This window comes from Mchenga conophoros, linkage group LG19 (assembly GCF_057382185.1).
Source record: "Mchenga conophoros isolate Kocher_MC1m ecotype Shallow Benthic linkage group LG19, M_conophoros_male_GT1.1, whole genome shotgun sequence".
NCBI classification, from domain to species: domain Eukaryota; kingdom Metazoa; phylum Chordata; class Actinopteri; order Cichliformes; family Cichlidae; genus Mchenga; species Mchenga conophoros.
This window is the reverse complement of record NC_140544.1, coordinates 28,702,207-28,728,637: the sequence shown is the minus strand read 5'-3', so window position 1 is coordinate 28,728,637 and position 26,431 is coordinate 28,702,207. Positions and strand designations below refer to the sequence as shown.

Genomic DNA, 26,431 nt, shown 5'->3' with positions numbered 1-26,431 from the left:
AAGATGACAATCAGTTAACTGCATGCAAACAGCCTCCTGATTTATTTTTTTCTTTTTATGCTTTCATGTATTGAATTTGTTTCTGATATTCACACTGACTTTTTTTTTTTTTTTTTTTTTAAGATAAATTTCTTATCTAGAGAGATTTTTTATTATAGCTCATGTAGCTTATGTTCTTTGTTTAAGTCATCCTTGTGGTCGTGATCCAAACTGCTAATATTCAGTGTTTTTTTAAAAACATTTATTTTTTTGTTCAACAGCCATCAGTTTGAAGCTCTCAAAAAAAAAAATCCCGTCTCTTAATTTTTCATATACAGGCTAACTATGATTTGACTGAAAATTTTCACTGTTTGATGTCAACCTTTATGAAGACTAAGATCTGCAATTGAACATTCTAATATTATAAACTATAGCAAAATAAAATATAACAAAGTTTGAGGAGTTGAGTGTTCCATTAGGGCCTTTTAATTGAACCTGCTAGTAGTCATGTTAGAGAGTAAGGATGGTAAGGAAGTTTGTAATAATATCCTTGACAATATAGGAAAAAAAAAATACAGAAGAGTGTTTTTATTGTTGCAGCAGGATCCAGGATCATGGTGCAACAATGGAGATATATAAAAAATATCTCATAGGACGCACCCTATGTGGTGGTTTTTATGAAAATTTTATGCAACATCAAGGATTTGCATGACTACATAAATACACATCAAATTCAGATAGTGTATTTTTATTATTTTATTAGTGTACACTGGAAATTGCGAGTTCAAAAATGTTATCTGTCGATGTTTCCAAAGTGCAACACATGTAAGACACATTTGAAATGTGGTTTTATAGGACTATGAATTAAAGTTTCATGTAGTTCCTAACATACATGAGAAATAATTGTTTGGGCAATGTTTACCTTTGTCCATTTAAAGTGGACTAGTTGATGAGTCAAATATTTTTCTCTTGTTTTAAATGACTAGCAAATGAGTTGCCATGGATATCGTTAGTAAAAGCAATAACAAAACTGCTTAACACTTGCACAATAACTAAAGTAACTTAACCTTGAAACCCTTTAGGAGGCTGAATAATATTGCCATATAATTGACTTGAGTTGAATTGGTTGAGCTTTTTAGTCAGCTTCTTAAAGCCCTGCTTTTCCATTGAGAAACCCTAATCAGTGAATTCCATCCATCATTTTGCTCTTCCCGTCATATAGAGTGCAAATTAGAGGGTGCTCCAGTGATGCACGGTTGAGTCATTTGTTTACTTTTCGGTCACAAATTATGAGCTGTTAGCATCTCTTCCTCAAGTACCTTCATAGCCTGGTTGTATTCAACAGTGCTTCAAGTTATGAAACAAGTTTGGTGTTTCCAACTTTTAGTGGAAACTTTTTTCTTGTATGTTTTGCAGTGTACTTTGCAAAACATGGAAGGCACAAAGGAGGTGGATGAAGTATGTTCTTTTTTTTTTTATTATTTTTTTATTTTTTTTTACAAAATTGTCATCGGAGGCTGATGTGGACTTTTAGCTGTCAGCTGGTAGCTATGTTCTATTGTAATGCTAATGACTGTATCCGGATACGAAATTATCGCATTTAACTACTGCTGTTAGTTTCTTTGAATCCAAATCTGCACTTGTTTTATTTATTCATTTATTTTTTATTATTACTATATTGTGGTGCACAGCAGGGAGGATGATGGCAGACGAGCTATATGTCAGAGCTAGATCATGTGGGTAATTTTTGTAAACACTAACTGTAATAATAATAATAATGGCATTTTAAATAGCAGGGGAAATCTAATTTGAGACATCTTGTACTGCTTTTGGCATCCTCGAGGCATTTTTCTCATTTTCAGAAAAATTTCTGTATGGCTCACATAATTACCCAATTTTGTGTGGTTTTGCTAAGATAAAACCATATCAGAAAGCCGCCATTAGTAATATTGACAAAAATATAACGGCATAACAGACTTATTTAATACAGTAGTCACAATATATTCTTAGTGCATCATATCAATAAAGAAATGTGTAAAATCTAATAATTAACTCTTAAGTTTAAACATTTAAAAATAAAAGTTTAAAGAAAAATCAAATCTCTACATGTTATAAACAAAAGTGTGTGTATTGTACATATTTTTCCCCCCTGTAGGAACTTGGTCAGATTTCTCTTGAAGTGAAAGAAAAACATTTAGATTTTTTCAAAGTTCAAGGTCCCTTTGACCTTGCAAAACCTAATGGATCGTTCTGAAGAGGTCATTATATTCAAATGTAGTACTGTAATAGGATGACATCGTTACAACAAGTCAGTTTGTGAAACTTCTTCCTAGTTATATAATTCACGATCAACTATTAGTCGTATTATTAAAAAGTGAGAGCGTTTAGGAACAACAAAAACTCATCTATGAAGTGGCAGACTGCTTCATAACTGCAATGCAGTACTCTAGTTTTTCGTAGTAGATTACTTAAAATATTGCAATATCAGAAATGTGAATGGATAAATATTTTAATGGTACTCTTATCGGTATTGTGACCAAGTACTTTACCTGTACTCTAACTCGGCGGTCCCCAACTCACCGGTCCGTGAGTCGTTTGGTTCCGGGCTGCGAGAGTTGAGGCTCAGGTGTGAAATGTATGGTTTTCAGGGTTTTTATCGGTTTTCAGCGTTACTTTGTTATCGTTTTTATCTTTTAACTAAGTTTTCCTGGGTCTTTTCACGTGTGTTATGAATAAATCTTCTTTTTTTTCGGTACCGGTACCAGTTTTATTTTGTTATATTTTTCCGCGACACCTTAAAGGCCGGTCCGTGAAAATATTGTCGGACATAAACCGGTCCGTGGCGCAAAAAAGGTTGGGGACCGTTGCTCTAACTAATTTTAGTGAAAACATTTGAACCATACAATTGGGCAATCAAAACACAGGCACACTAGAGTACACTAGGCACTAGAGTAGGGGTGTCAAAACATAGGGCCCAGATGGTCTCTAATCTGACCCACTGAATGAGATTTTTTTGAAAAGTGTGAAGGAGTGCATCGATTTTAAACTCAAGTGTATTTTCATAAGTTTTAAAGCCTTTTCTGTCAAAGTAATAGATAAACAATTAAATGACAGAAAAGTATTTGCTTTTCACTACCTACTGTAGAAATATCTCCTGTCTAGGCACTGAGCTAGCATACATTTTTCTGTAATTTTACACATTTGTTATGTAGCAAAACTGAAGCTTACTGTTGCTTCTTTTCCTCATATTAAGACTTCTCAGGGATTAAATGCGTTACATGTTGTTATACTGATAGAAAGAGGAGTTTCACTGGTCTGGCCCACTTTAGTTAAGGGATGTCGAACCCATTTTACATTACAAAACACTTTGATCCTCACAGTCAGTGTGCTGTGTTTCGTTCGTATCTTATGTACTTTCAGTAGATGTTTTAGCAGACTGCCCTTGTTTCTTATCTTAGATGCATAGAGCTTTCCACACTTGTTGCACTCATTATGTGGTGCAGCGCAGCGGCTTGTGTGTATTGCGCAATGCTGCAGCCCACGCCACTCACATACATACTGCAAGGGGGACAAAAGTATATTGTATGAATGCATAGTGGAAGAATGTTTTAATCGTATCGCAAATAAGAAATGGAGCTAGTGGTATAAAATGTGGAAGGCTACACTATAGCCATCACCTGTGATAAATGGGAAAACCAGCAGAGTAGAAACTAACATTAGAGCTTATCATCTTTCATGATTGAGATTCGTTTAATGGCAGTGTTGCTCACTAAATTTGGCAGATGTTACTTCCATTAGCGAAGAAGACATTCATAAATGAAGTCCTAGCTTTGATTTTAGATTAGTTTTAAACTTTGATTAGGATTCTTAGAAGTTCCATAATTTGCATCAGTATTGTGATGTTGTAAAGTGAATCTTCCTCAGTTGAAGTTTAACTTGACCCATAACAACAACAGGACAACAAGCTGGCCTTATAAACCAAAATCACATATGACACTTGTCAGCCATATCAGTAATGAATTTTCTGTGAAGATTTTATATTGTTATTTTACGTACTTGATACTTTTTACATATCTTTTATTTCACTGTAATTATATTGGCATCAATTTTTACATATCTCTATGCACTCTTGGTCTTATGGAGTTCTGATGGATGTAAAGCCAGAGTCTGAAGGGTTTTTCCGTCCTCTCCTCTCTTATCAAGGACTCTGCATCCACAGACGACATGTGGTAACACAACCTCCTACCACTAACACAGCATAGAGTTTACAAACCACCATCCTCTCAAGACCCACAGCAGCTCAGCTCAGCAGTCACTCTCCGTCACTCTGAGCTTTTGGTTTCTAAGAAGGGAATTTCATGGGAGGCGGAGGAGGAAGAGGAGATGCATGCACACAAACCTGGAACAGTGCAGCACCGGTCCACTCTGGAGTTCAGGATCCCCGCTGTCTTGTCTCCCCTTTATGTTCACCCACCTAAATATTCTCCTCTAAAGTAATCCATAACAAGTGAGTCCACAAAGTTTTCTTCCATTTTGTTAAATAATCGGCTTCAGTAGTAAGATTCCCCCCACCTTTTTTTTCCCTTTCTGTTTTTTTTTTTTGTTTTTGCTGTAATTAATTTGATTCACATTTCCTTGTGTGTATTTGTATATTTCTGTTTTTGTGAAGTGCAATTGTCCTGTACAAACAGCCTGTATTTAATGCAGCTTGATTTTAAGTTAAAAAATGAAAGAAATGGAAAAAGAGAACCTTTTATGCACTATCTGCCTTTTCCTGCTCTTCTGGAATTCTAACAAATGTCTATTCAGTGAATATTATCGCTTGTCCTCCAGGCACAATGTCTCTGCGCTTTTATTTCTCTCTTTTTTTTCTTCTTTTTTTTCCTCCTCCTCCAATTAGTCTATGCTCCTTTTAAGAAACGGGTAAATTGTATAGTTGACAGCACAGTAAGCTCTATATCAAACCATTTGAGTCCTAATTATTTTCCCCTGTGCTTTTTTTTTGTTTTTGTTTTAATTATATTTTACTTTTGTAAGTAGTTTTCTGTACATGCTCAAATAATAATGGCAAGGTGTTTCTCAATCAAGTATGAAGTGGAATTTTATTTTTCTTCAATTTTGAGAGGTATCTGATGGGTCCCATGTTAACGTGTTTGTCTGTAGATACTTGCAAGCGTGCTTGGGTGTTTGTGTGCACATGTGTTGGTAAAATGCAGATTTGGATGTGCAGCTCAGATTTCAATTTGGCATGGTGTTTTGGTCAAACTAGGCTGGAGTTTAAAAGAAGTGCTCTCCCCTTACTTGTTTTCAGCCCCCTCCCCCCCTTTTTTCCCCAGCCAGTGTTTCATATCAGCTCAACACAGGCTTCATTATTTCTAATTCCAAACACCATTGGACAACAGAGTTTACATCTTACCCTGTTTGATTTTAAAATGTATCTATCAGAACCTGAGATGAAACTAGTAATTCAGTTGAAATGTTTGGAGGTTATTCAGGTTTACACATCCCATCGTGTCATATTTAAATATCAATTTGTAAATGTAGATGAATACCAGTGACCACTGTGGGTGCCATATTTGTTTCTTTTCTTTTTAAATTACACCTTCAGCTTTAGTCAGCCTATGCCAAGCCCCCCATTAGATGCAGTTTTTGTATGTGTTGCAAATATATTTGAGCTTCTTCATTTTACATCTGATTAAGATCTGTTTGTTGTGAACAGTTTAAGCACTGAACAAAATTTTGCATTGGCAATTTGAAAATAGAAGAAACTGCTGGCTCTAAAACTTACGAGGCTTTCTTTTGGGCATTCAGAACAAGAACAAATCTGCTAATGAAGCTTTCTTGTTGTGCGGCACCTTTTTTATTCCCATTAGTTTCTTCTCCAGTTAAAAACTCTCACCACGACACTGCAAGGCACAGCACAATACAGTTTGCTGCTATTGTGTTAGATCTGTGGGTTAACACCCTCGCTCCACTCCCCTGTAAAGATAGTCGCTGAATAAATCTGTATTTAACACACATAGTTGATATATTTCTCGAAGAGAAATAGTTTTATTTCAAATTTATTTTCTGGCATTTTGTGTGTGTGTGTTGCATTGTTGGAAACCTATGTATGTGTGTATATATTTTCAGCTTAAATTTTTAAGGAATAAATCATTGCTTGAGCTAGGTATTTTTTTTTTCTTCTTGTTTGTCTTCAGGTGGTTGGTTAAATGTTTGTGTTTGACCAAGTTTTCCATTTAATCCATTTGGTGTTCCTGTGATTAATACTGAATGGTTCCAAATATATGAAATACAAAGTAATTATGTACTAAATTTATACTCCTTGATTTATCATGATGACAATCCTAACCATTTCAGTACATTTAGATTTGGCTAATTATTAAGAGTGGGAAAAAGACTAACTTTGATAATAATCCTAAGCTACTTTCTAATGTGCTTAATGTGGCAAATAATGCCAAAGAACCCCGAGGTTTTACAAAGCCCGCTTCACAAGTAAAACTAGCTATAAATATTTACTTATTGGACTAACTGTAGTTTATTTTTCTTAGTTTTGGTTGGTTGCTTTTTAAAGGTGCTCTGTGGAGTTTATGATCATTGGTTGAAAAGAAATCTATAAGCAGGTCCTCGCACTGCAAGTGCACACTTTAGAGGGAAAAAAAGTGCAAGAAATGTCCTTGAGGTGATGTGAAATGCACTTTTGCTGACTGCAGGGGGCAGTAATTTGTATATCAACAAGTGGTGTCATAGTAATGTGACATAATGGCCCTTTCACATAGAAATTTGCATTCGTTTATGCTTGTGGCCAAGTGAATGGCCTGAAATTTGTGTTTCGCTGATCGCTGCACACCCTGTAATTCTGCAGGGTTTTTTTTTGTGTTTTGTTTTTATCGTGTGGAACAGGCAAGTTTTCCTTCGCTGCATTTTGCCTGTCGCGTAGGGAATTGTGCAAACAACAATATCCGAGTGCAGCTGTGATGCTGTCGCACATGTGAAGGGCCTTTTAGAGTGCCAAAGAACCATTAAAATACTCCAAAACCAGATGATGATTTTAGGGAATGAAGCCTAGGAAAATATGATTTTATGAAAAAGTTTGATAGGCCTTAAAGCAAAAATGAATTTGCTAAGACGTGTTGAATGTACGTTTACTGAGAGACTCCATAGTGTACCTTTAACCAGTAATCCTACAAAAGTATGACAACCATCAAAAGATTTGCTGAAGTGGCAGCTAACTCAAGTAGGAAATCTGTGTGTTTGCATGAAGATGTGGTTTCACTGAATGTTCTTTCCCTTTATTAAAATCAAGTTGCAACAAAAGACAAACAGCAGAGTAAAAATGTTTCATTTCCATCTTTTTGGTTTTAAAATTAAGAGTTGTATTTCTGCTAGTATGATACCATAATACTTGTAAACCTGCTGTACTCAGTTGAAAATACTTCAATTTATTCAGTGGATTTGATTTTTTATTTTATTTTTTATTTTATTTTTTGTGTGGAGCAGCTCATATTTAATCTGTAAGCTATTTATTTTGCTCTGCATAGCTTGTATTTTTTTTAAGTGCACTAAGTGTCTCTTACCTAACAACTGTCAGCACCCAACTGCTTGTTGCAATCCTGGTAGGTATTTCTAACTTTGGTAATTTTCTCTTCAAGCCTAGCGATGAACAAACATTTTTCTTTGTATGTTGAGACAGTTGACAAAACTCATGCCCCTGTGTTTTCACATGAATAATTTAAAGCTAATGTCGTGGCCCTTCCTTAAATTTTGCTTGTTATCCACTTCCTACAGTAGAAATGCACCTTTCAATATTCAGAATAGCTGTAGCTGAAATGTTGTGAGATACTAAGAGTGGCCCGTCTATAATTTGTCCTCATGTGCATGTTTTCAGTGATTGCAAATTTCCATTGCACCCCTGTTATTTCCCCCAAAACCTGAACAAAAATTATTCCAAGCATATATTGTTTTTTATTTTTCCATTACCTTAAATACCTCGTGATCTCAATAGTAAGTGTTTTTGTCTTTAGTTCAGCAGTTACTTTTAATTAGAGCCTTTCCTTATTGTTTTTTTTTCCCTAGAGCCCATTACTTTAACACTGGTCTGTTTGATTGGTATAAGGTTATACTCATGTACAGTATTTGCCTGAATTGTGCTGATGTTAACAAATAAGAGTAACGATTGAAGAAACTACTGGAAAAGACAACCTGTTTTAGTAAGTAGGAACACTATCGGCCTTGTCCTGTAAAGCTCCCCCTCAACCCCAGCCAATGCCCTCAAACACTCACCCGTGTAATTTCAGCTTCTCGTGCACTTGTGTGATGCTCACTTAGCTCAAATCTGTAATTGTATTGAGTTCAGGGTTTTAAACATGTGAGGTGTGTGAGAAAATAAGTGTGACTATACATGACGAGTCATATGCACTGATCCTCTATATAATCAGCTTTTGTTTTCTTCTTTTCAGAAAATTGTTATTGTATTAAAAAAAAAAAAGATTATAGAGCTATTTACAGAGTTACTTTCGTTGCCTGGAATGCATCCTGTATATTCTTGTACAGAGGATTACCTGGCAGAAGCTGAAGAGATTTTAAAAGCTTGCGCCCTCTTGTGCATATTTATGTACCTCAGTTGTGGCGTTTACTGTGTGACCCTTAGTGGTGGTGGTTTATTCGTCCCCTTACAGGACGTGCTGAGCCTCGCTTCGACCTTTTTTTCTCTCTCTCTTTTCTTTTTTTTTTTTCTCAGCTCATAAATAAGCTCACCGATTTGCCTTACCCAAACTCACATTGCCCCCCTAAAGTACTTGTCCAACAAAACACTACGAGGAGAAGTAATGCTGCTAACATTACACTCTCAGAAAATGAAATCTGTCCATTTTAAGGTACTTAAGCTATCAGCAAAGTGACTTTGCCAGGTTGTCACCAGTTAGAACTTTTCAACCTTTGCGGGTTTGTTTGGTTTTTCTTCTCTCCATGTTACTGTATCAAATCTGTGTCATGAAAGCTTATTTAATTTCCACTGCAGATGATGTCATACTTTCAACAAATGCAAGTGTTTTAACATGGTAACCTCGTAAGCATTCAAAATGTGCATACATACATTAATGTCTGCTCTATTTATGATTACATTCAAGAATAGCTTTAGAGTGCTGTAGTTAAGTATTGTCAGTGTTGATTCAAATGCTTCTCAGAGGCCTCTGTGAGTGATTTTACAAAGTTCAATAACTGTATATTTTGTATTATGTTCTAGCTCCAAAGGAATGGCGGGAAAAAAAAGAAATGTGTTTAAAAAAAAAAGAAAAGGAAAAAAAAGCTTTGCTCCCTGAACTAAATTGTTCTATTTGTGTTGTCGATTGAACAAATTGCATTCCTTGCTTGTGAATAGATGCATTTTTTCTCCCTGCTACTCAAATCCCCCCCCCCCCCCCCCCCCACCTATCTCCCTCCCTCCTTTCTTTCATTTTTTAGCCTTTGAAGTTTGAATAAAATTTCTAGTTTGCAGAATGTATTACTAAATAAATGGGTTGTCATCTTGTACCTCTCATTTAATCACTTTTATCTGTCGGGGCCTGTTGTCCGAATGACACGTTCTCTGCAGTTAGATTATGTAACGCCAAACATTTTATTAAAAGCTGTCTCAGCTGTGAAAGTGAAGGGTTACAGGAAAAATCGGGGACAACATGCTTAATAAAAGAAAATCAGATGAGTTCATCATTTTTTTTTCTTTTTTCTGTGTGTCCATGAAACCCAGTGTTTTCCTCATCCAGATGTGAGATGCCTTCACAACAGCTGTATGTGTTGTTAATCTGGATTCTCTGAATATTGCCTGGTATTTATTTATTTTAGGAAAATCTAATCCTTAGCTCTGTCAAAGTGTAATGACAGTGTACATTCAACTTAATGCCTCAGTTTGTGTATTGCTACATGCTTTGAGCTGTGATCTCCGAAGCACAAGGATGTCGCAGACTGGCAGTGTCAAAGTTGTTCCTTTCTCAACGCCTTTTCTGCCGGGGTGTGGTGAGAGCAGCATGTACTATGAGGGGCTTGATCTCAGAGAATGGCCAGGCCAGTCCACGACAACTGGGATTAAGAACTGCGGGAGGGATTACTTTAAATGTCAACATAATGTCAGGAGCTGTGCTAGAAGGTCAAACGTTCAAATGGTGCTCAGTGGCAAGCAGTTAATAGATCAGGCACAATTTGGATTGTTGTGGCTCCTGTGATGAATTGACTAGCATGCTTAAACAAGGTAGAACATGCTTCCCAAATAATATCCATAGAAGGAAGAACTATTAATATTTTGTCTAAATGATTGTTATGAGAAAGACAGAATATGATTTCTAATTTCTAGACTTTTCCAGTGCCATAGATAAATTAGATCCTTTAGAAAGTACAGTACAATGCAAAACAATGTCCTAGTCAGAGTGCCAACTAGCCAGAGGGGGGCAGTGTTAATAACCAAGACTGATTAGAGAGGCCAGCAGAAACACTTAAAACTGTGATGCACAGTTCTCTGAAATCTGATTGATTAAAAACCGTGTTTATTCAGTGATTGTATTTTTAAAATGTTTTTAAGCAGAATTTAATGCTGGGAGGTTTAAAGGTTTAACTAGAAACTAGGAGCAGATGTATAATCCAAATATCAGCAATAGACACTGCAGGTTATTGGTAGGGTTGCAGAAGCTTATTGTGGTGCTCCTTTTAAATTTGTAGAATGAAATCTGTCCTCCCGACATGAGGAAAAGCAGCTGATACCTCTGCAGCAAAAGTGGCAACGAGAGCTCTGATACGCACTTGTTTTTAAGCATGTGCATTCCTCTCAGAGAGCCGTTTGAACTGCACAAAATGTGACTCATTAGATCTCGGGCCACCTGTGCACCCATAATGAATCACGCTGCCCTTGTATTCCTCCACATCAAAAAAAGCGGCCGCTGCGACAGAGGCCATCCTCAAATGGAGCTGGCTCGTCATCTGCCTGCCATTGTTGAGCGCATGTCATGCTCTGCTTCTCATGGCGGAAAAACCCATCAGAGCTTGACTAATGCAGCCATGCAGACGCAGCAGTAAGAGGTGGGGGTGGTAGGGCGCACTGCATACTGTGTGTGCATGGTCTCTGCACTGAGGTCACTGAGCTCCACATTTGTTAATTTGCTTCAGAGTGCACTAGAATCAGACTTTTTCTTCTTTTTTCCCAGGGCTGCTCAGTATAAAAATTTCAATGCAAAATTTTGTGTAATTTAAGCACAGAAAGGAAAGTGAGAAAATAGAGTATTGTTTTATCACAGTCTACAATATTTGGTATCTGTTCTCCAAACCCGCTGCTTCTCCCCCACCCGCCATGCTTTCCTTCTCCATTTCCTCTTTCTGTGAGTGCTCTTGTTGCCCGAGGTCAGTTTGTCACAGAGAACACAAGCTTTTCTCACTTGGACGCAGCGATTCAATGATTGGTGTGTACAAACAATCATATCAGGCAGGGATGACATGCACCCACCTCTCTCACACCCTCCTCTCTCCTACAGACATGGAATATGTCCTTCCTGCTCTCTGTGCTACTGTCTGTCTCTTACTCACACTCTGTGGGAGTGACTGTCCCCTGCATGAGATGGGTTACACAAGCCTCTGCCTTGGGAATCCCGGTCCTGCTCATTATCCTGCGCCCCTGAGACACAGCTCATTGTAAATTAGGACATCAAATCGGGCTCGTTAAAGAGCCACAGATACACTCATTAGCATTGGCACCTTTCCTCTTTAGTGCCTGTATCAGCATTCGCTCCCACCACCTTATATCCTGTTATTCCCTCGCGCTGACTGGAAGGTTTAGGATTAATGTCAGTTCTAGCCAACGGGTTAGCACAGTTGTGCTTCAGATATGGGACTGATTGATCGATGGTGGCGGGAAGCTGTGGAATTTGTTGACAGCTGCCAACTATCCCCACCACTTCTATTCATATTTCATTGTGTGGAAGGGGAGGGGGAAAAAAAACCTGTCTCAGAATAACTCGTCTGGCAAGTGGCTGACTAGTTGTTTCACAGCTACAAGGGATTAGCAAAATGACTGAGACATCTCGAACCTTGCAAAAGATGCCTAGTTGGTTGATTTGTCAACATTTTTGCTGATTTTGAGCAAAAAAATGACCATGACTTGGATGCGTATTTGCTTTATGTATAGGTGAAAGTGACTCTTCTCTTTGGCGTCATGCTCTGTATCAGTTTGTGCACTTACATAAGGATACACATGCCCAGCCTCCAACATGCAGTTGGCAGCAGCCGCACGGCAACAAAGGCAGTGAAGAGGAAGGCCGCTTGTGTTTAACAATTTTGCTAAACTTGAAGGATGCAGACAGTGTATTTTGGTAAGTAAAACACATTTTATTTATTTAGATTAAAAAAAGCAGCAGAAGGAGAGCTCCACAGTCTTGTAGACTACATGCCATGCTGACTTTACAGTATTACCATACCTGCATCTAATCAAAGTTACACTGATGTAATGCAACTTACTTTTTTTAATCTAATGTTTTAAATTGGGAATTTGTAAAAATGTCCTCCACAGGCAGCATTTTCAATGCCAACGATCAAAAACGGCAAACTTGGGGACCTCTTCTGATTTTAGAAGGAAAATGTTGCATTTCAAGAGCCCACATGGGCTCGTGTCCAATGAGATAGACACCTGCCTTGGCATGGTTGGTTGGCTGCAGGACTGGAAGACTCCAACAGCTTGGAAAAATGTGTTTGATTGGCAGGCAAGTGAAGTGCAACAATTGATGGCATTTGACCGTGAGCATGAGGGAACAATGAAATGAAATGAGTGGAGACTTGGGACAGGCCCTAATGAGCCATCTTCGCCTTAGTGGTGTTGCAACCATGGATGTCCTGGTTTCTTTGCTGATGTCTGTTCCTCTTTAGATGTGATGATTTATGCAAAATGAGTGTATCAGGTAGTGGGCTTGTCTCACAGAAGCAAACCATGCATCTTCAAATAGACCAACATGGAATGGAAACTTTCAGATATGGGGAGCAAAATTATAGACCTGACAGGAGCAAATATAATAGCTTGTCCTGAACTTCCATCAGTCTTGTGTCAATCCATACCAGCCACACTCCATGTGTGTAAGACCCAACTGCTCTTTACTGTGAAAATATGTCAGCATGATTCATATCAAACATTTGTTCTTTTTGTACCTGACTGGAGATTTTCTCATATCCAGCATGCTCTCCTATCTGTCATTGAGCTGCAGTAAGATAGAAATCTGAGCATGCGGTTCTTGTCATCATGCTGTCTCAGTGGGTCCTCAATGATTAATTGCTTAAAAGAAGAAGAAGAAAGAAACAGATAATGTCACAAGGATTTAGTCTCTTTTTCATACCTTTTCCCCATCTCCTCTGCATGCTGTCTGACCTCTGGTAGCATGCAGCCAGTGGGTGATTGAGTCATCCCTCTTGCATGTCGTCACTTCACTTCATCCGTGTCTATAAACTTCACCTCATCTTCATCCTGCTCTTCTCCTCCCCCAGGACCCAGTCATCCTCCTCTTCCGTGGTTTCAGCTAAAATGAGGGCTAATCAGAACATGTCAAGCAAGCATTAGTTGCCACGCATTTGTCGATCACTGTAATTATCCACCCTCACTAAATAATTTATTTAATGTGGTTTACATCTCCAAAACACAAGTAGTCATTCATCGTTTCACTCCCGGCGTGTTCAGCGTCCAGTCTTTTCAAACTGTTATGTAAGTATAATTTTAAATACGGTATAAGACAAAGATGGAAATTCATAAGTTATTATGGAGGGGTTTTAACTTAATATGTCTACAGACCAACTATTTTAACAACATAGCTGGAAAAGAAATCCACACAAAACCGATTTAGTAACGTGTTAAAGGTGTGTGTGATGACTGTTTTACTCTTGTAGTCTGCAAATCATGAAAAAAAAGCTGTCATTCAAACTCTATTATTGAGTTCTCTGTTATCACACTACAGGGACATTTTCTACAAAACAGACATTGCAGGTATGCAAGGACACTTCAGAGGCCTAAGGCTCAGATAAAGGCAGTTGAGCTGTATGAACCTGTGAAATTCAGTTCACAGGTTTTAATGAAATTATAAAAGACAGCATCATCAGGGCCAGCCAGACTAAGGGAAACACCTGAAGTGGTTTAGTTTTGTCTTCTTTTCTAGAAAACATCTCATAACAAGTTTTAAGACAAAACTGAGTAATATGAATAAGGCTATAAAGGTATATATAAATATATGTCCTGCCAGTTTATAGAGGTGCAGAGGTGGTGATTGATTTATTGCAACCATTTTTTCCAGGGTGAAATGACTGTACAGCATACTTCTTTAATGACTTTAACAAAATAAGGATTGCGTGCACAAGTCTGAAATTATTTTGGACTTTCTCTAATTCACATACAGTCAAATTGTAAACAAAGAGGCTCAAATATATACATACACCCATCTTTAATAACTGGTGCTGAAAATTCTGTGATGCCTTTCTTTAGTATTCAGAATCGACTAGAGCTGGTTCTTTCTCTTTGCCAACATAAAATGATTTGTTTGACAGCACTCATCGGATTGATCATAATTCAGAGCAGTGAGAACGTCCAAGCAACTCTGTGAAGATCTAAAATAGAGAATTTACATATGTTGGGAAGGTCTCTTGGAGCTATTTCTAAACAACTGGCAATTCCAGGATCATCAATTAAATAGTTTTATATAAGTACAAGTTATTCACATATGTCACTGACACAAACCAGCCAAGGTTTGGAGGAAAATTCAATCAATCACCCTCAGATGAGAATAAATTGGTTAGGACCTTCAGGAACAACGAAGGAACCAACAAAGCTCAAGCCTGTCATGAATTGAAATATGTGGAAACACCAGCATCACTGTCTACAGTGAACCGCGTTTTACATCACCTGTACTGAAAGGGTGCTGACCAAGAAAGAAGCTCCTGCTCCAAAACCTTCAAGCTAAACTCTAATTTGTAGCTGCCCACGTGAAAAAGCCAAACGCCTTCTGGAGGAAATTTTTGTGATCAGATAAGATGAAAATTGAGCTATTTGTATAAATCACCAGGTAAATGTTTATAGGAGTAAAGGTGAGGCTTTCAACCATAAAAACTCTGTACCAGCTATCAAGCATATAAGTGATAGCATCATGCTCTGGTGCTGTTTTGATGCCAGTGGTGCTGGAACATTGTGCAGAGTTGATGGAATAATGAAGCAAGCAGTACTACCTTCAAATTTTTCAACTTCAACTCAACAGGTAGACAGTGTAGTGTTCCAACAGGTCAGTGATCCCAGAAATATATCAAAACTGGTTTTGTAATGGATAAAGCAGCCTAGCATTAGCAGCCTAGTTTCTGGAATGGCCTTTCCAAATTCCAGGCTCACCCAATTGAAAATTTCTGTACTATGCCTAAATCCAGCTCCGTCTCCGAAAACTAACGAATTTAAATAAACTCTGCTATTTCTGCCAAGAGGAGTGGTCAAATATCCTGCCCGGATTATGCCAGAAGCTTGTTGATGGCTACAAAAACCATCTGATCAAGGTGCAGCTTGCTAAGGAATATTTAACCAAATATTACTGCAAATGTGCTTATATATTTGAACCTATATGTGAAATTTTGACCGCAGGTGTATTAGAGAGATACACCTGGTGTCAAACTTGTACACCCAATTCTTGTTTTTTAAAGTCACTAAAGATATATGCTGTACAGTTATTCCACCTGGAAAAACAACAGCTCAAGGAAACCATTAAAGCACAAAATTACCATAACATTCATCCCTCTGATGAGTCTGTGTAAACTTCTGACCACAACTGTATCTGGCTCTTGAAGTATTGCCCCTAGTTGCAGCTACTAAACTGTAAAACTCCTCTTAGTTTGCTGCTAAATGGTTTATTTTTGGTGCTTTTGCCTTTGCATACAAGTTTTGTTTCTGATTAGCTTAGTCAGGATTTTTTCCCCCCTTTACATCATGGACTAGAAGTAGTAAATCCCATTTTTAAAGGAACCAGGCCAGTAAATGGAGTCACAGCAGTAATATTCACTGTAAGTCTACAAAGCAGCAGGGTCAACTCTTGCAGCTTTTCCACTGGACCAGTGTTGACAAGTCACTGTTTCTATGCCAACAGTGTATTCAGCGAAGGTGATTTTGAAATTGCCTTCATGTTGAATGTTAACAGGCGTTTATAGGGGCTTTATGTTTTAAAGCCCTAAATACATGTTGCTGATAGAGAGGAATCACATGAGCTGTACAACCCCTGGCAAAAATGATGCAATCAACACACTTAGAAGATGCTCACTTGACTGTTTTTACTATTAACGACTAAACAAATCACAAAACTGTTCCTTTTTTGATCAATAACTGAACATTCTTGATGCATGAAATTTACTCTGAATAAATTTAGTTATTTTAGTTAATGACACATTTTTCCCCAAATCCAGTAAACGAAAAACAGTCGGAACATCTTTTAATCTTTTTTATCTAAAACAAATATAGACAAATCTAAATCTGCAAAATAGTCTGCAGTTAAAAGAGAGTGTTTGCAGACCACAGTGAGTTGTTGCGCTTGATGTAATGAAAGGAAGCATGGCTCTAACAAGAGAGCTGTCAGTTGAAACAATGGAAATGATTATACAAGTCTTTCAAGAAGGAAATCCAGCATGTTGGTTTAGCCATTCAGCTTTGTCTAAAATGGTGAGAAATGGTGAGCAAGTAGATTAATTTGATGTTGGGGTGAAAAAAAATTGAATCCCGGAAATTGAACTTTGTTGCAGCCATTCAGGGTTTTATGGTGGGTGGGCAAATTCACTATTCTTCAATTTCCACCTTGAATTTTTACTGAAGTTGAGATCTGGACTGTTTGCTGGCCGTGTTATTGAGCCGTTATGCCTTTCCTGATGAAAAGCTTTAAGGCTTTTTGCTCAGGGAAATGAGAAAAATGTCCAAAATGTAATTGTCCATCTGTGCATTTACTGTAGAGGTAAAGCTTGCCATCTCCTCTGGAACTTTAGCTAACGTGACCCCGTAGCATAAACGAGTAGAGGAGAATCTGTTTGTTTGCGCTTACATCTTTTATATGTGTGAAATTTCCAGATATATATTTTATAGCCTTTCAATTTAGTTTCTGCTTGGTCCAAATGTTAAACACGGCTGACTGGGAGTAGTCAACATATTTTGCAATACTCTGTGCTCCTGTTGGGGGCATGCTTCCTTTAAAGCAATCAGGTGCAACAGCTCAGCGAGGTCCGCCATCGCAGACTATTTTGCATATTTTGATTTGTGGAGGTTTGTTTTGATAAAGCATATTTCCTCTACCTAACCTTGCTAGGGTTTGTGCTTCTCATTTTTTCTTGGTCCATCATTAAACTTCACCTCAATCAACAGTGGTGCTGAGCTAAGTTGCTGATTTAAAGGCTGAATCTTTCCTGAGCGACGGACCCAAGCACTTCTGTTCCTGCTTGTACGACCACAGATCATTTAACCAACACAGCCTATGGATCAGCACTTAAATCCAAAGCTTAAAGCTGTACTGTACTTTATTGAACTATGTTGTATCTTCTGGTCAAAATCAAGGCCTGAAGATCTGATAGGAACAAATCACAGTCACATAATGTTCTGTCTGAATCTGTGTCCATAATTAAAACCTTGGAACTGTTGCTCTCCATCGTGTGTTGTGTTCTGTTGTAAACCATTGTAAGCGTCTGTAGCAGTATGTCCTACGTCAGCACAGAGTTATGTTATGTGACACACGAGTGGTTACGCGCCCCCGGTTTATTGAGCATCATCTCTCACCTTGCTGCTCTTCTTTTTCTGAAGAAACATGAATACGTAACACAAAGCTTTTTTTTCACTAAATAAGCAGACACGAGAATGGAAGAGGTCAGGAGCTGAGCAGCCTGGCGACAAACGTACATGTTTTCAAAGTAAGCATTTAAGACTTTTGCTGCCTAACTTATCAATGATCTGAATAGTTTTATTTTATTTCTTATTTAGCTATTGGATGAATTGATATCATTCCCACACAGTTTCTATGGCTTTTTAGGTTTTAAAATTTTAAAAAGCCCAGTTGAATCCACATTATCATCAGATTTTTATTTTTTTATTTTTTGGTAACAAAAAACGGTGCACTTTCTTTCAAAAATCACATATGCATTTTTTTTTCTCTGCCCGTTCTGTTGGTTTTTGTCTTTTGCCCTTCTCCCCCGTCCCTCTTCTCAGCTGTTTCTCTTTCCCTCTTTCTTTCTCCCCTTCTTTCCCCCAGTCAAGTCTGTCCCGTATTCAGTAAGTGAAAATAAAATAAACAATAAAAGGTGAATCAAATGGACCATTACGGCAAGGCTGGGATGGTCAGTTTGGTAAAGTAAATCCGTTGGGCATCTTTCTTTGCCTTTAGACAACAATTCTGATGGCAAAAGAGCCAAACGGGACAGGCCAAAAAAAAAAAAAAAAACACATAAAGTTTATTTAGCGAGAGCTCCAACTCCTGCCTTTGAAAGCAGATGATGGAGAAATTCTCTCTATTTGTTAAGATTAATCAGCTTCATGGTGAGAGAACAAAAGATGATCCAAATGCTGAATATGAAATTGCTGAATAGCCCATACTCTTTTCAGCCTATATAGTTTTCTATAACTGATGACTGCATGTATGTCAGTATGATTTTTTTTCCTGAATAGTAAGGTCACAGCATAGTTGTAGTTTCATACCGTGTGTTCTTTTCAGTACTCTTTTAGTTGGAATTGGCAACAGCATCATAAAGAGAAGGAGCCTATACATTTCATTAATTTCCTAGAAAAAAACAAAACATTGCCTTTACTTTTATTTCTTTTTCTTCAGTGTGTCATTTGTAGCTGCTATATCATCATCATACCAAGATAAAGCTTAATACTGTTTTTTAAAAAAACAAGCAAGAAAAACAGTTTTTTCTTTTGTAATTAGACAAGAAGCTTTCTCAGATTTCCTTGACTTTTGCCCAGAAGAAAAGTTGATATTACTCGTGCTCCATGGTATCTAAGTAGTTTACTTGAACACACACAGCTGCGGTGTGTTTGTAAAAGCCATTCCTCCAGGTTTATATCATATATTTTTTCTGAAATTGTGAAAACTGCAGCTACCATGAAGACGCACTTGAAAAAAGCTGGCTTCCTATATTGTTCTTCTATATTCTTAGCATAATGAGACTGCAAGGATTCAGCACCATTCACCCACAAAGCACAAACAGCTTCTTTTTCCCCCTCTGCTAAGGTTATTGAGGCATCTTATGACTTTCCTGCCCAAACTGGGAATTATTTTCTGTTTGTCAATGACGATTACTGTAATTTGGCCTCAAGCCTCTTTGCTGTTTTTGTGAAAAGGGTTTCCCTATTCACCACTACCCATGTGAGGAAACTACTATTTTGGGCATGTGCAGTTTGTATAAGGACACGTGTTACAGCTCGGTCTGAGCCTTGTACACTAACACAATTCATCAACAGGTGTGAGAGGAAATAGTTTTTTTCTCTCTCTCTCAGCAAGAAGGATGTTACATTTGGAGTGTGTGGGGTAAGTGTGAGAGAACAAAAGTCGCCAGTAAGGGGCATTCAGCCTGCAGGAGGATTTCCTTGCTCAGCAGAGGAAAGAAGAGGGAAGCCTTGATGCAGCTGGTTGTGTGGAAGCATTTATACCAGCTGAATTAACTGGACTTGTTTGCTCTGATAATGGTTAACGTTAAAAGATCAGAAAAGCTTCAAGTAAACTGTAAGGGTAGAATCAACCTATAGTTAATATTCACCTTCACAGGCTGTTTTTATGTAAGAGACCAACAGAAAGAGCCCTTTTGTCAAACAGCCCTTAGCCTGTAAGCTGCTTCTAAAAGACTCTGAAACTTGTGTTTTACAATGAATGCCTGTCACCAAAACGGAAAATGGTAAAGTACTGCATATGCACTAATAACCATTCATGTGAAATCTTAAAAATGTACTTTGAGTAAAGATTAAAGTTGCAGCTTTTTCTTGCTGCTGTGACTTGAATTGGGGAGGGGGAGGAAAGGGAGGGGGTAATAGGGCAGATGCAGGCATATTAGTGGTATGTTGATTTGTAATGGTTTTTCTTTAATCTCTTTGATACCTTTCATTTGAGAAATGGGATGCTTGGCCTTGCCATCAGCAATATTTTATATATATTTTTTCCAACATCATACTTTAATCCCCTTGAAGGATGTTTTATGTAAAACATGCTTTTTGTGCCCTGGAAAGACATTTAATCAAGACTAACCTTGGTATTTTAGTAGCCAATGGTCTAGCTTTGTGGGGTTTAATAATGGAAGACAATTATAGTACTGCTTTCAGTTCTGAGGATCCACTCTTATGGAGAAAAAAACATTTATTTATAGTAAGATTTTTTTTTTCTTTTTTAGGTGGATTTTTAAAAAGGACTTGTAATGGGAAATGTCTTTCCTTCTTTTTTGCATAAAGCCTGCCATAAGTTGACTTTTCTGCAAAATTTTGGCATTAATAACTCCTCCTCTATATTAGAAAAAAAGTTATTATGGGTGAAATGATCTGCAAAATGCTCAAACCTTTAACAGAGTTATGAAGAACTTTTTCTCAGAAATGAAGGTCTTTTAATTGATTCCAAGCTCAAGTATAAAAATACATATAACCCCCCTCTACAAATGATTTGTTATTGTTTGCAATTCTTCACTTTTTTTTTTTTTTTTTTAGGAAATACTTATAGCAGCCATTAGCTGAAACGTGGCAGCAGGGGAGCACTGCTCTTGTGAATGTTCATTCATAGTTTTCGGAGCATGGCAGACTCGAGTATCCTCTTATTGTCCGCTAAGAAAGTTCGGAGAAAATAGATTTCCTGGGTGGTCCGACTCATTAATACACTGTGCACTTCTTGATTTACGGCTCACAGTTCAACTGCTGCCAATTAACATGAAAACACACAACAACAAGAAGAAGGAGGAGGTGGGGGGAGTACAGACGGGGAGGAGGAGGCCGATGAGTTTCCTCCCGTTGGCTCAAAACTTGAGTCAGGATGAACCTGCCCTCCACATCAAGGTAGGACATCGGAAACTATTAAAAACTCTCTGAAATGATCTTAGCTAGCACACAGGCTTTGCAGCACACAGCTCCTCGAGGTGCTGTGACTTTAAGACTCTTTAAAAGTTAATTACACAACAATGATTTTTTTCTTTTGCTTGTCAAGCTTATATAGTTGATTTCCTCTGTTGCATATTTAAAGAAGAAATTAGATGGTTGGGCTACATTTTTCTAACATCTTATCGTCGTTGTCACCCTTCGAAAAACTAGACAGCTGTAAAATAAATACGCCATTACAGACTTGGAACTATATCATATATTTTTATAAAGTGTTACCATCATTTTATAATAATGTCCTACAGTTTTATAATTTATTTTCATTCATTTAAAAGGTACTAAATAAATAAATAACCTAGCTAAAAAATGTTTTTCATTATAAAATATCCCGAAAGCTTTTTATTTCTGATCAATAATAAGAATACTACTTTCTTAAATAACAAAAATGATTCCGTGGAAGTCATAAAAATTAACAGCCCACGCAAATACAATGAACATCCGCGTCTTATCGATTATTTAAGCTAGTTTATTAATGATGATGTTCATTTTCCACACTTTAAGGCTGTCGTAAAACCTCTGGGAGAAATTGCATAATCATAATAAGAAAACTTTAGATAGAAATTAAGCAAAACAAAACATTAAGCACATTTTTTAAATACAAAAAAGCGTTAGTGACTGCAATAAGAAAGGTAAAAAAAAACAAACACAAACGCATGACAGAGGTTAAATAATCTATTAAAGTGGATCCATCATGTCACGCTCATCAGCCCTATCTGTTGTCTTTGGAGAATCAGAGCTGCCTCTTTTATTCATAGCAAGTCAAGTTTAGCTTCATTTGTACTTCACTGATTTCTTTGGCAAATGGAAAAGCAGTGTGACAATGCTATTTACAGTTTCTGTTACATGATGGTCATTTTTGCACGCCTGGTATGAATAAGATACCAGATGAGTTTTCATATCTACGTGAGGAGTACATGACACATTTTCAGCTGCTACAGCAAATGCATTAGTCTACCTGCTGCTTCAAAACCCGTGCCAGCACAATTTGATCAATTTTCTTCAGGGTGCAGGGTGTGATATTCTGCACTCTGGAGCATTATTTGAAGCTAAACCAAATTATGATAAAGATGTATAAAGTTACTGCCATTCTTTCTGAAATAAAACTAATCATTTTTGCAATTCTAGTCTTCTTATGCTGATGTGTAAAGGCTATTTGAGAAGAGAGCTGCTGCTATAAGCCCTCAGAAAGAGTTCATTACTGTTTTTTATTGCCCCTATAGCATACTGCTGTTCATACTTTCCAGGCCAAGTATTTGTCACTGTTACATTAATACGTCTCAGTGTCTAAAAAAGTAATTATTCTCTTTTTCTTTGCTCCCATCTCCGCCCTGTTGGGGTCACGCACTGTTGCACGGTACCCTTTGACCTTGTCAAAAGCAATCACTTGCCGTAACACACAACTATAGCTTTCCTCTCATCTTAAGACATAATCTCTTTAATTGGTGTCAAAGGTGGGGTCCTTATGGTGAAAGTCCTGAAAATACACACAGACAGACATGCTCACTTGTTGACACTTAGGGGGGAAAAAACAATAAATGAAGCAGAGCCTCGTCAATGTGGCGCTGAAACTTGTTAATCTTCAGTGGGAGGGGTGTTACCGCAGACCCTCTAGCCACTCCAGGCTGACAGGATCCTTCGACGTAAGTCAGTCCCATCTGACCCCTCAGACTATTCAGTCTTTACACCTGCTCGGTCCCAACAACAAGTTAGGAGGACAGAGGAGATTTGCTTTGAATCTCAAAGGGCTTCCACCTTGAGGAGGAAATTTATCTCATCATTTGATCAGAATTAGGCTTAGGTGTTGTCTAGTTTAACGCTTATTTTCAGGATCATTTAATCTGGCAGTTATTTGCATGGATAATCCCTAAAATGTCATTCTTAAAAAAAGGAAGCACAAAAAGCCCCTGATATTAATTTTAAGGAATGGGGTGATTTGTTCGGATTGCTTGTTTTACCTGGCTAAAACTTTAAATTGTTTAACTACACTGATATAAAAGGAAATGCTCACATTTTAGAATCGAGACCTAGAGTAATATTTAGCATTATTACTTGAAAAATGACCAAAATTTAAATGATTAAATGTGTTGAATATTGATGTTCTGCCAAGCGACAAATCTGCATATTGCATAGATTAAATTTGCTGTATTCTATGCCAGTATGGCAATCCTTTTAATACTGCTAGCTCCAAAAAGCAATTCAGTGTAATTCAGCACTCATTGAGGTGGACTGCTTTATGGTAATAGTACATTTACAGGATATAATAAAGCACTTTGATTTGTTGGTCATTTAGCATTTCTCCTTTTTATGTGTAATGTGTATTTATGTATGTCACAGTGTAAGATGAAAGTGCCGCAGTACTTTAAAGCTTGTAATGTTCAGTTGTTGTTGAAACTGAGGGGACAATTATTGTGTTTTACTGAAAGATGCTTTTAGTAATTAGTATAGCCTCACTGATATTAGTGCACCGACTGAAGACACAATTAATAGCAGTGTTGGTGCATTAGGCTGCATTAGTTTTAATAATGAATTTTCTAGTTCAAATCTTTGATCATATACGTGAAAATAATCAGGAGAGCAGTGAAAACCAAGTTAATCGTTAGCTGTGCCTGGAGGGATTATGAAAGCATACTGGAGGATGTTCTCATAATCCACCTAATTCTATAAATGCTGTGAGATTCAATAACAGAGATGACTCTGAGGTTGCACTTGCAGAAAGGTGCGACCTGAGAGGGTGTTGCAGTTTGTTAGGAAGGCCACCATCACGGTCACCCGAGCCAACGTGGCAGTCAGGCCTGCAGAAAACTAGTATATATGCTTGAATATCAGTGAGCAGAGGTCAGCCCTTTATTTTTCTTACCTGTGACCTCTTAGAAGACTCATGCTTTACCAAGGAGTTTCCTGGGGATGACTGTGAATACAAGACCCTGGCTCGAATCAATTAAATCACTGAATAAATGTCCATAGGGAGGCTGAATGGAAACCTTCAGGGATTCAAAGATGCGTAAGATTCTCTGACATAAATCATATGTAACACGGCCAGGCGAAAAAAAGGGCATAATAGTGTTCAAATAATTTATTTATTTTAACAAAATACAGAAATATAGGAGCAGCCTTCATAAACAATAATTAAACCAAAAGCTGTTGTAAATGTTCTCTATCTGAGCCTGAACATTCACCTGAATGCTCCTCACCTTTGCCACACGAGAGTAGTGAGCAGAAAAAGAGGAAAGCCAAATGAATGTGGAAACGCACACATAAATAAAACAGGAAATTGGGGGCTAAAAAGTGCAAATAATCACTGGATGTGAATGTGTCCATTGAAGCACTCTTTTGGGTGCTACCCCGATGCTCCCACTAATGGTCTGTTTTACTGAAGTAGGACCAGGAATGCTAACCTTCTCAAAGCTTCACAACTCAGGGCAAGCATGGCTGCGCTCCCATTTGTGTATGTGTGCGCACCTATGTGTGCCTCGCTGTTATTATCCTTTCTCTAGAAGGAAGGGAAAAAAAGAAAAGGGGGAACTCATTCTAGCATACGCTCCCATCCTGTAATGAACAGAGTCTACATATTTATGTTTTTACCAGTGAACACTCGAAACACAAGAGGGGTTAAAGTAAAGAGTGGGGAGGTCTTTGGACCGTTTTCAATATTTCCCCCCTCTGCGCCCAATAGGGCAAGTGAGGGTTTGGTTCTTTATAATAATCAGGTGACCAGAGGAAAATAGTTGTGGCCTTAACAAGCCCAAATTAAAAAAGAACATCATTTTCATTATGCAGTCAAACACAATTACAAGCAAATGTTTTCTCTGTGGAGCTGCCCCTGCTTTCAGGGTCTTTGTCCCTCACTCCTTAGTGTGTGCAGAGAAAGGCCCCGGTGGTCAATGGGCAGCTGAGTGGTGTGTTCAGTGGAGGCCCACATCCTTAGCCGCCAGCACAGAATACGTTTTGTTAGAGGAGCAACCATACATTCTCAGCAGATTTGTTGAATTAGAGAGCGCAGCAGGAGATGGGGAAGTGGGGGGTAAGTGATGGGGAGGACTTGTTGCTAGGTGACTGACATACAACTGCAGCATGCCAGTTTCCAGAGCCTGGCACTCCTTGTCTGTTTTTGTTTTGTTTTTCTTCCTTACCTCGTCTCCCCTCCACCCCCTCCACCCCCCACACCGCCTCCCAAACCCTCTACCCCACTCCACCCTCCCATCAATTCACTTGTCTAGCTCTCCTCATTGCTGAAGTGCAGATAATAAAACGGAGAGAAAATACACAAAACAGGGTGAATGGCAGAGGATTTTACAATACCCTTCTACTACCTACTAAGAACCTAGTCATCAGCTTCTCAACTGTGTCGATACTTTAAAAAAAAACCCTTACTGCGGTTGAGTGTTGTAGCAAAAGGAAAATGCTTTTATGGGGGAAAGTAAAGGTGGATCCTCTCTTTCTAATGTGCCAGTTAGTATAGAATCTGACATAAAGCATTAGCCTCATGGAGACACTTTGCGCTATCAGCAAAAAAAAAAAAAAAAGTCTTTTCCTGTGGCTGGTAAGTGACACACAAGGACAGGCAGGATTTCTCTGAGCCCCCACCTCCCTGTAGGCATCCCTGCTTGGGAGATTTGCCATTTGAAATGCTGATATTTCTCCCAAGCACACTCTTGAGATATTTGCTGTGTATGTATGCATGAAGCTATCACCTTCTCCCTTATACAGATCTATATTCTCTTCTCAAACCCATATTACAGTTTTTTTATTGCTTTTTTCCCCTGTTTGACAGATCCATTGAATTTTCCTGAGCAAACACTTCCCTCAGCTTCACCTCTCATTCCATAAGTGTCTTGCCTTTCTCCTGAATGCCTGACTTAGCAGTCTGACTACTTACTTTGTCAACTCCATCACTGCTCGTCGAGCATCTCAGTCCCATCCAGCCACATCTGCAGACAGAAGTTATGAGCACGGTGGAAAAGACTGAAATGTAGAATACATGTCTTTATCTATACTGTCGTGAGCAATTTAAGCTTATCCAAAAGATTAGTTAAGACAATTAGCACGTGTACATTTAGGTACGCATTACTGGAACGATGCTTATGCTTTTTTAAATCGTCATTTATAGGTTTATGTTGGCAGCACTTCTGTGTTCAAGTGTATGAATACATGAAAAGAAGTGACTGCGGCTGCTGGTGCTGCCAGTTCTGGAGAGGCCTTACCCGCACACGTCGTCTCTCTGCTTTTTTGAAAATGTATTACATCTTTCAACATCACATATTCATTCCAGGCCCGCGTAGGGTGTAGAGATTCAGGGTCATCGGGATTTTTGAT

The 26,431-nt window shown here is 38.1% G+C and overlaps 1 protein-coding gene across 7 annotated transcripts in view; it reads left to right on the top strand.

Moving 5' to 3' along the window:
* The window catches only part of ppm1aa (protein phosphatase, Mg2+/Mn2+ dependent, 1Aa), a 63,578-nt gene that overhangs the window by 8,452 nt on the left and 28,695 nt on the right, over positions 1-26,431 (top strand). Inside the window, exon 6 of one of the 7 annotated variants that reach the window (XM_085256903.1) lies at positions 13,486-19,925. The exons of 4 other annotated variants lie outside the window; for them this stretch is intronic. In XM_085256903.1, coding sequence (XP_085113029.1) covers positions 13,486-13,521 — 36 coding nt within the window. In that variant the 3' untranslated portion in view covers positions 13,522-19,925. Of the gene's footprint in view, positions 1-4,182; positions 9,511-13,485; positions 19,926-26,431 lie in introns of those variants that run through there. 2 more of the 7 variants (XM_085256905.1, XM_085256904.1) reach the window with 2 other exon arrangements.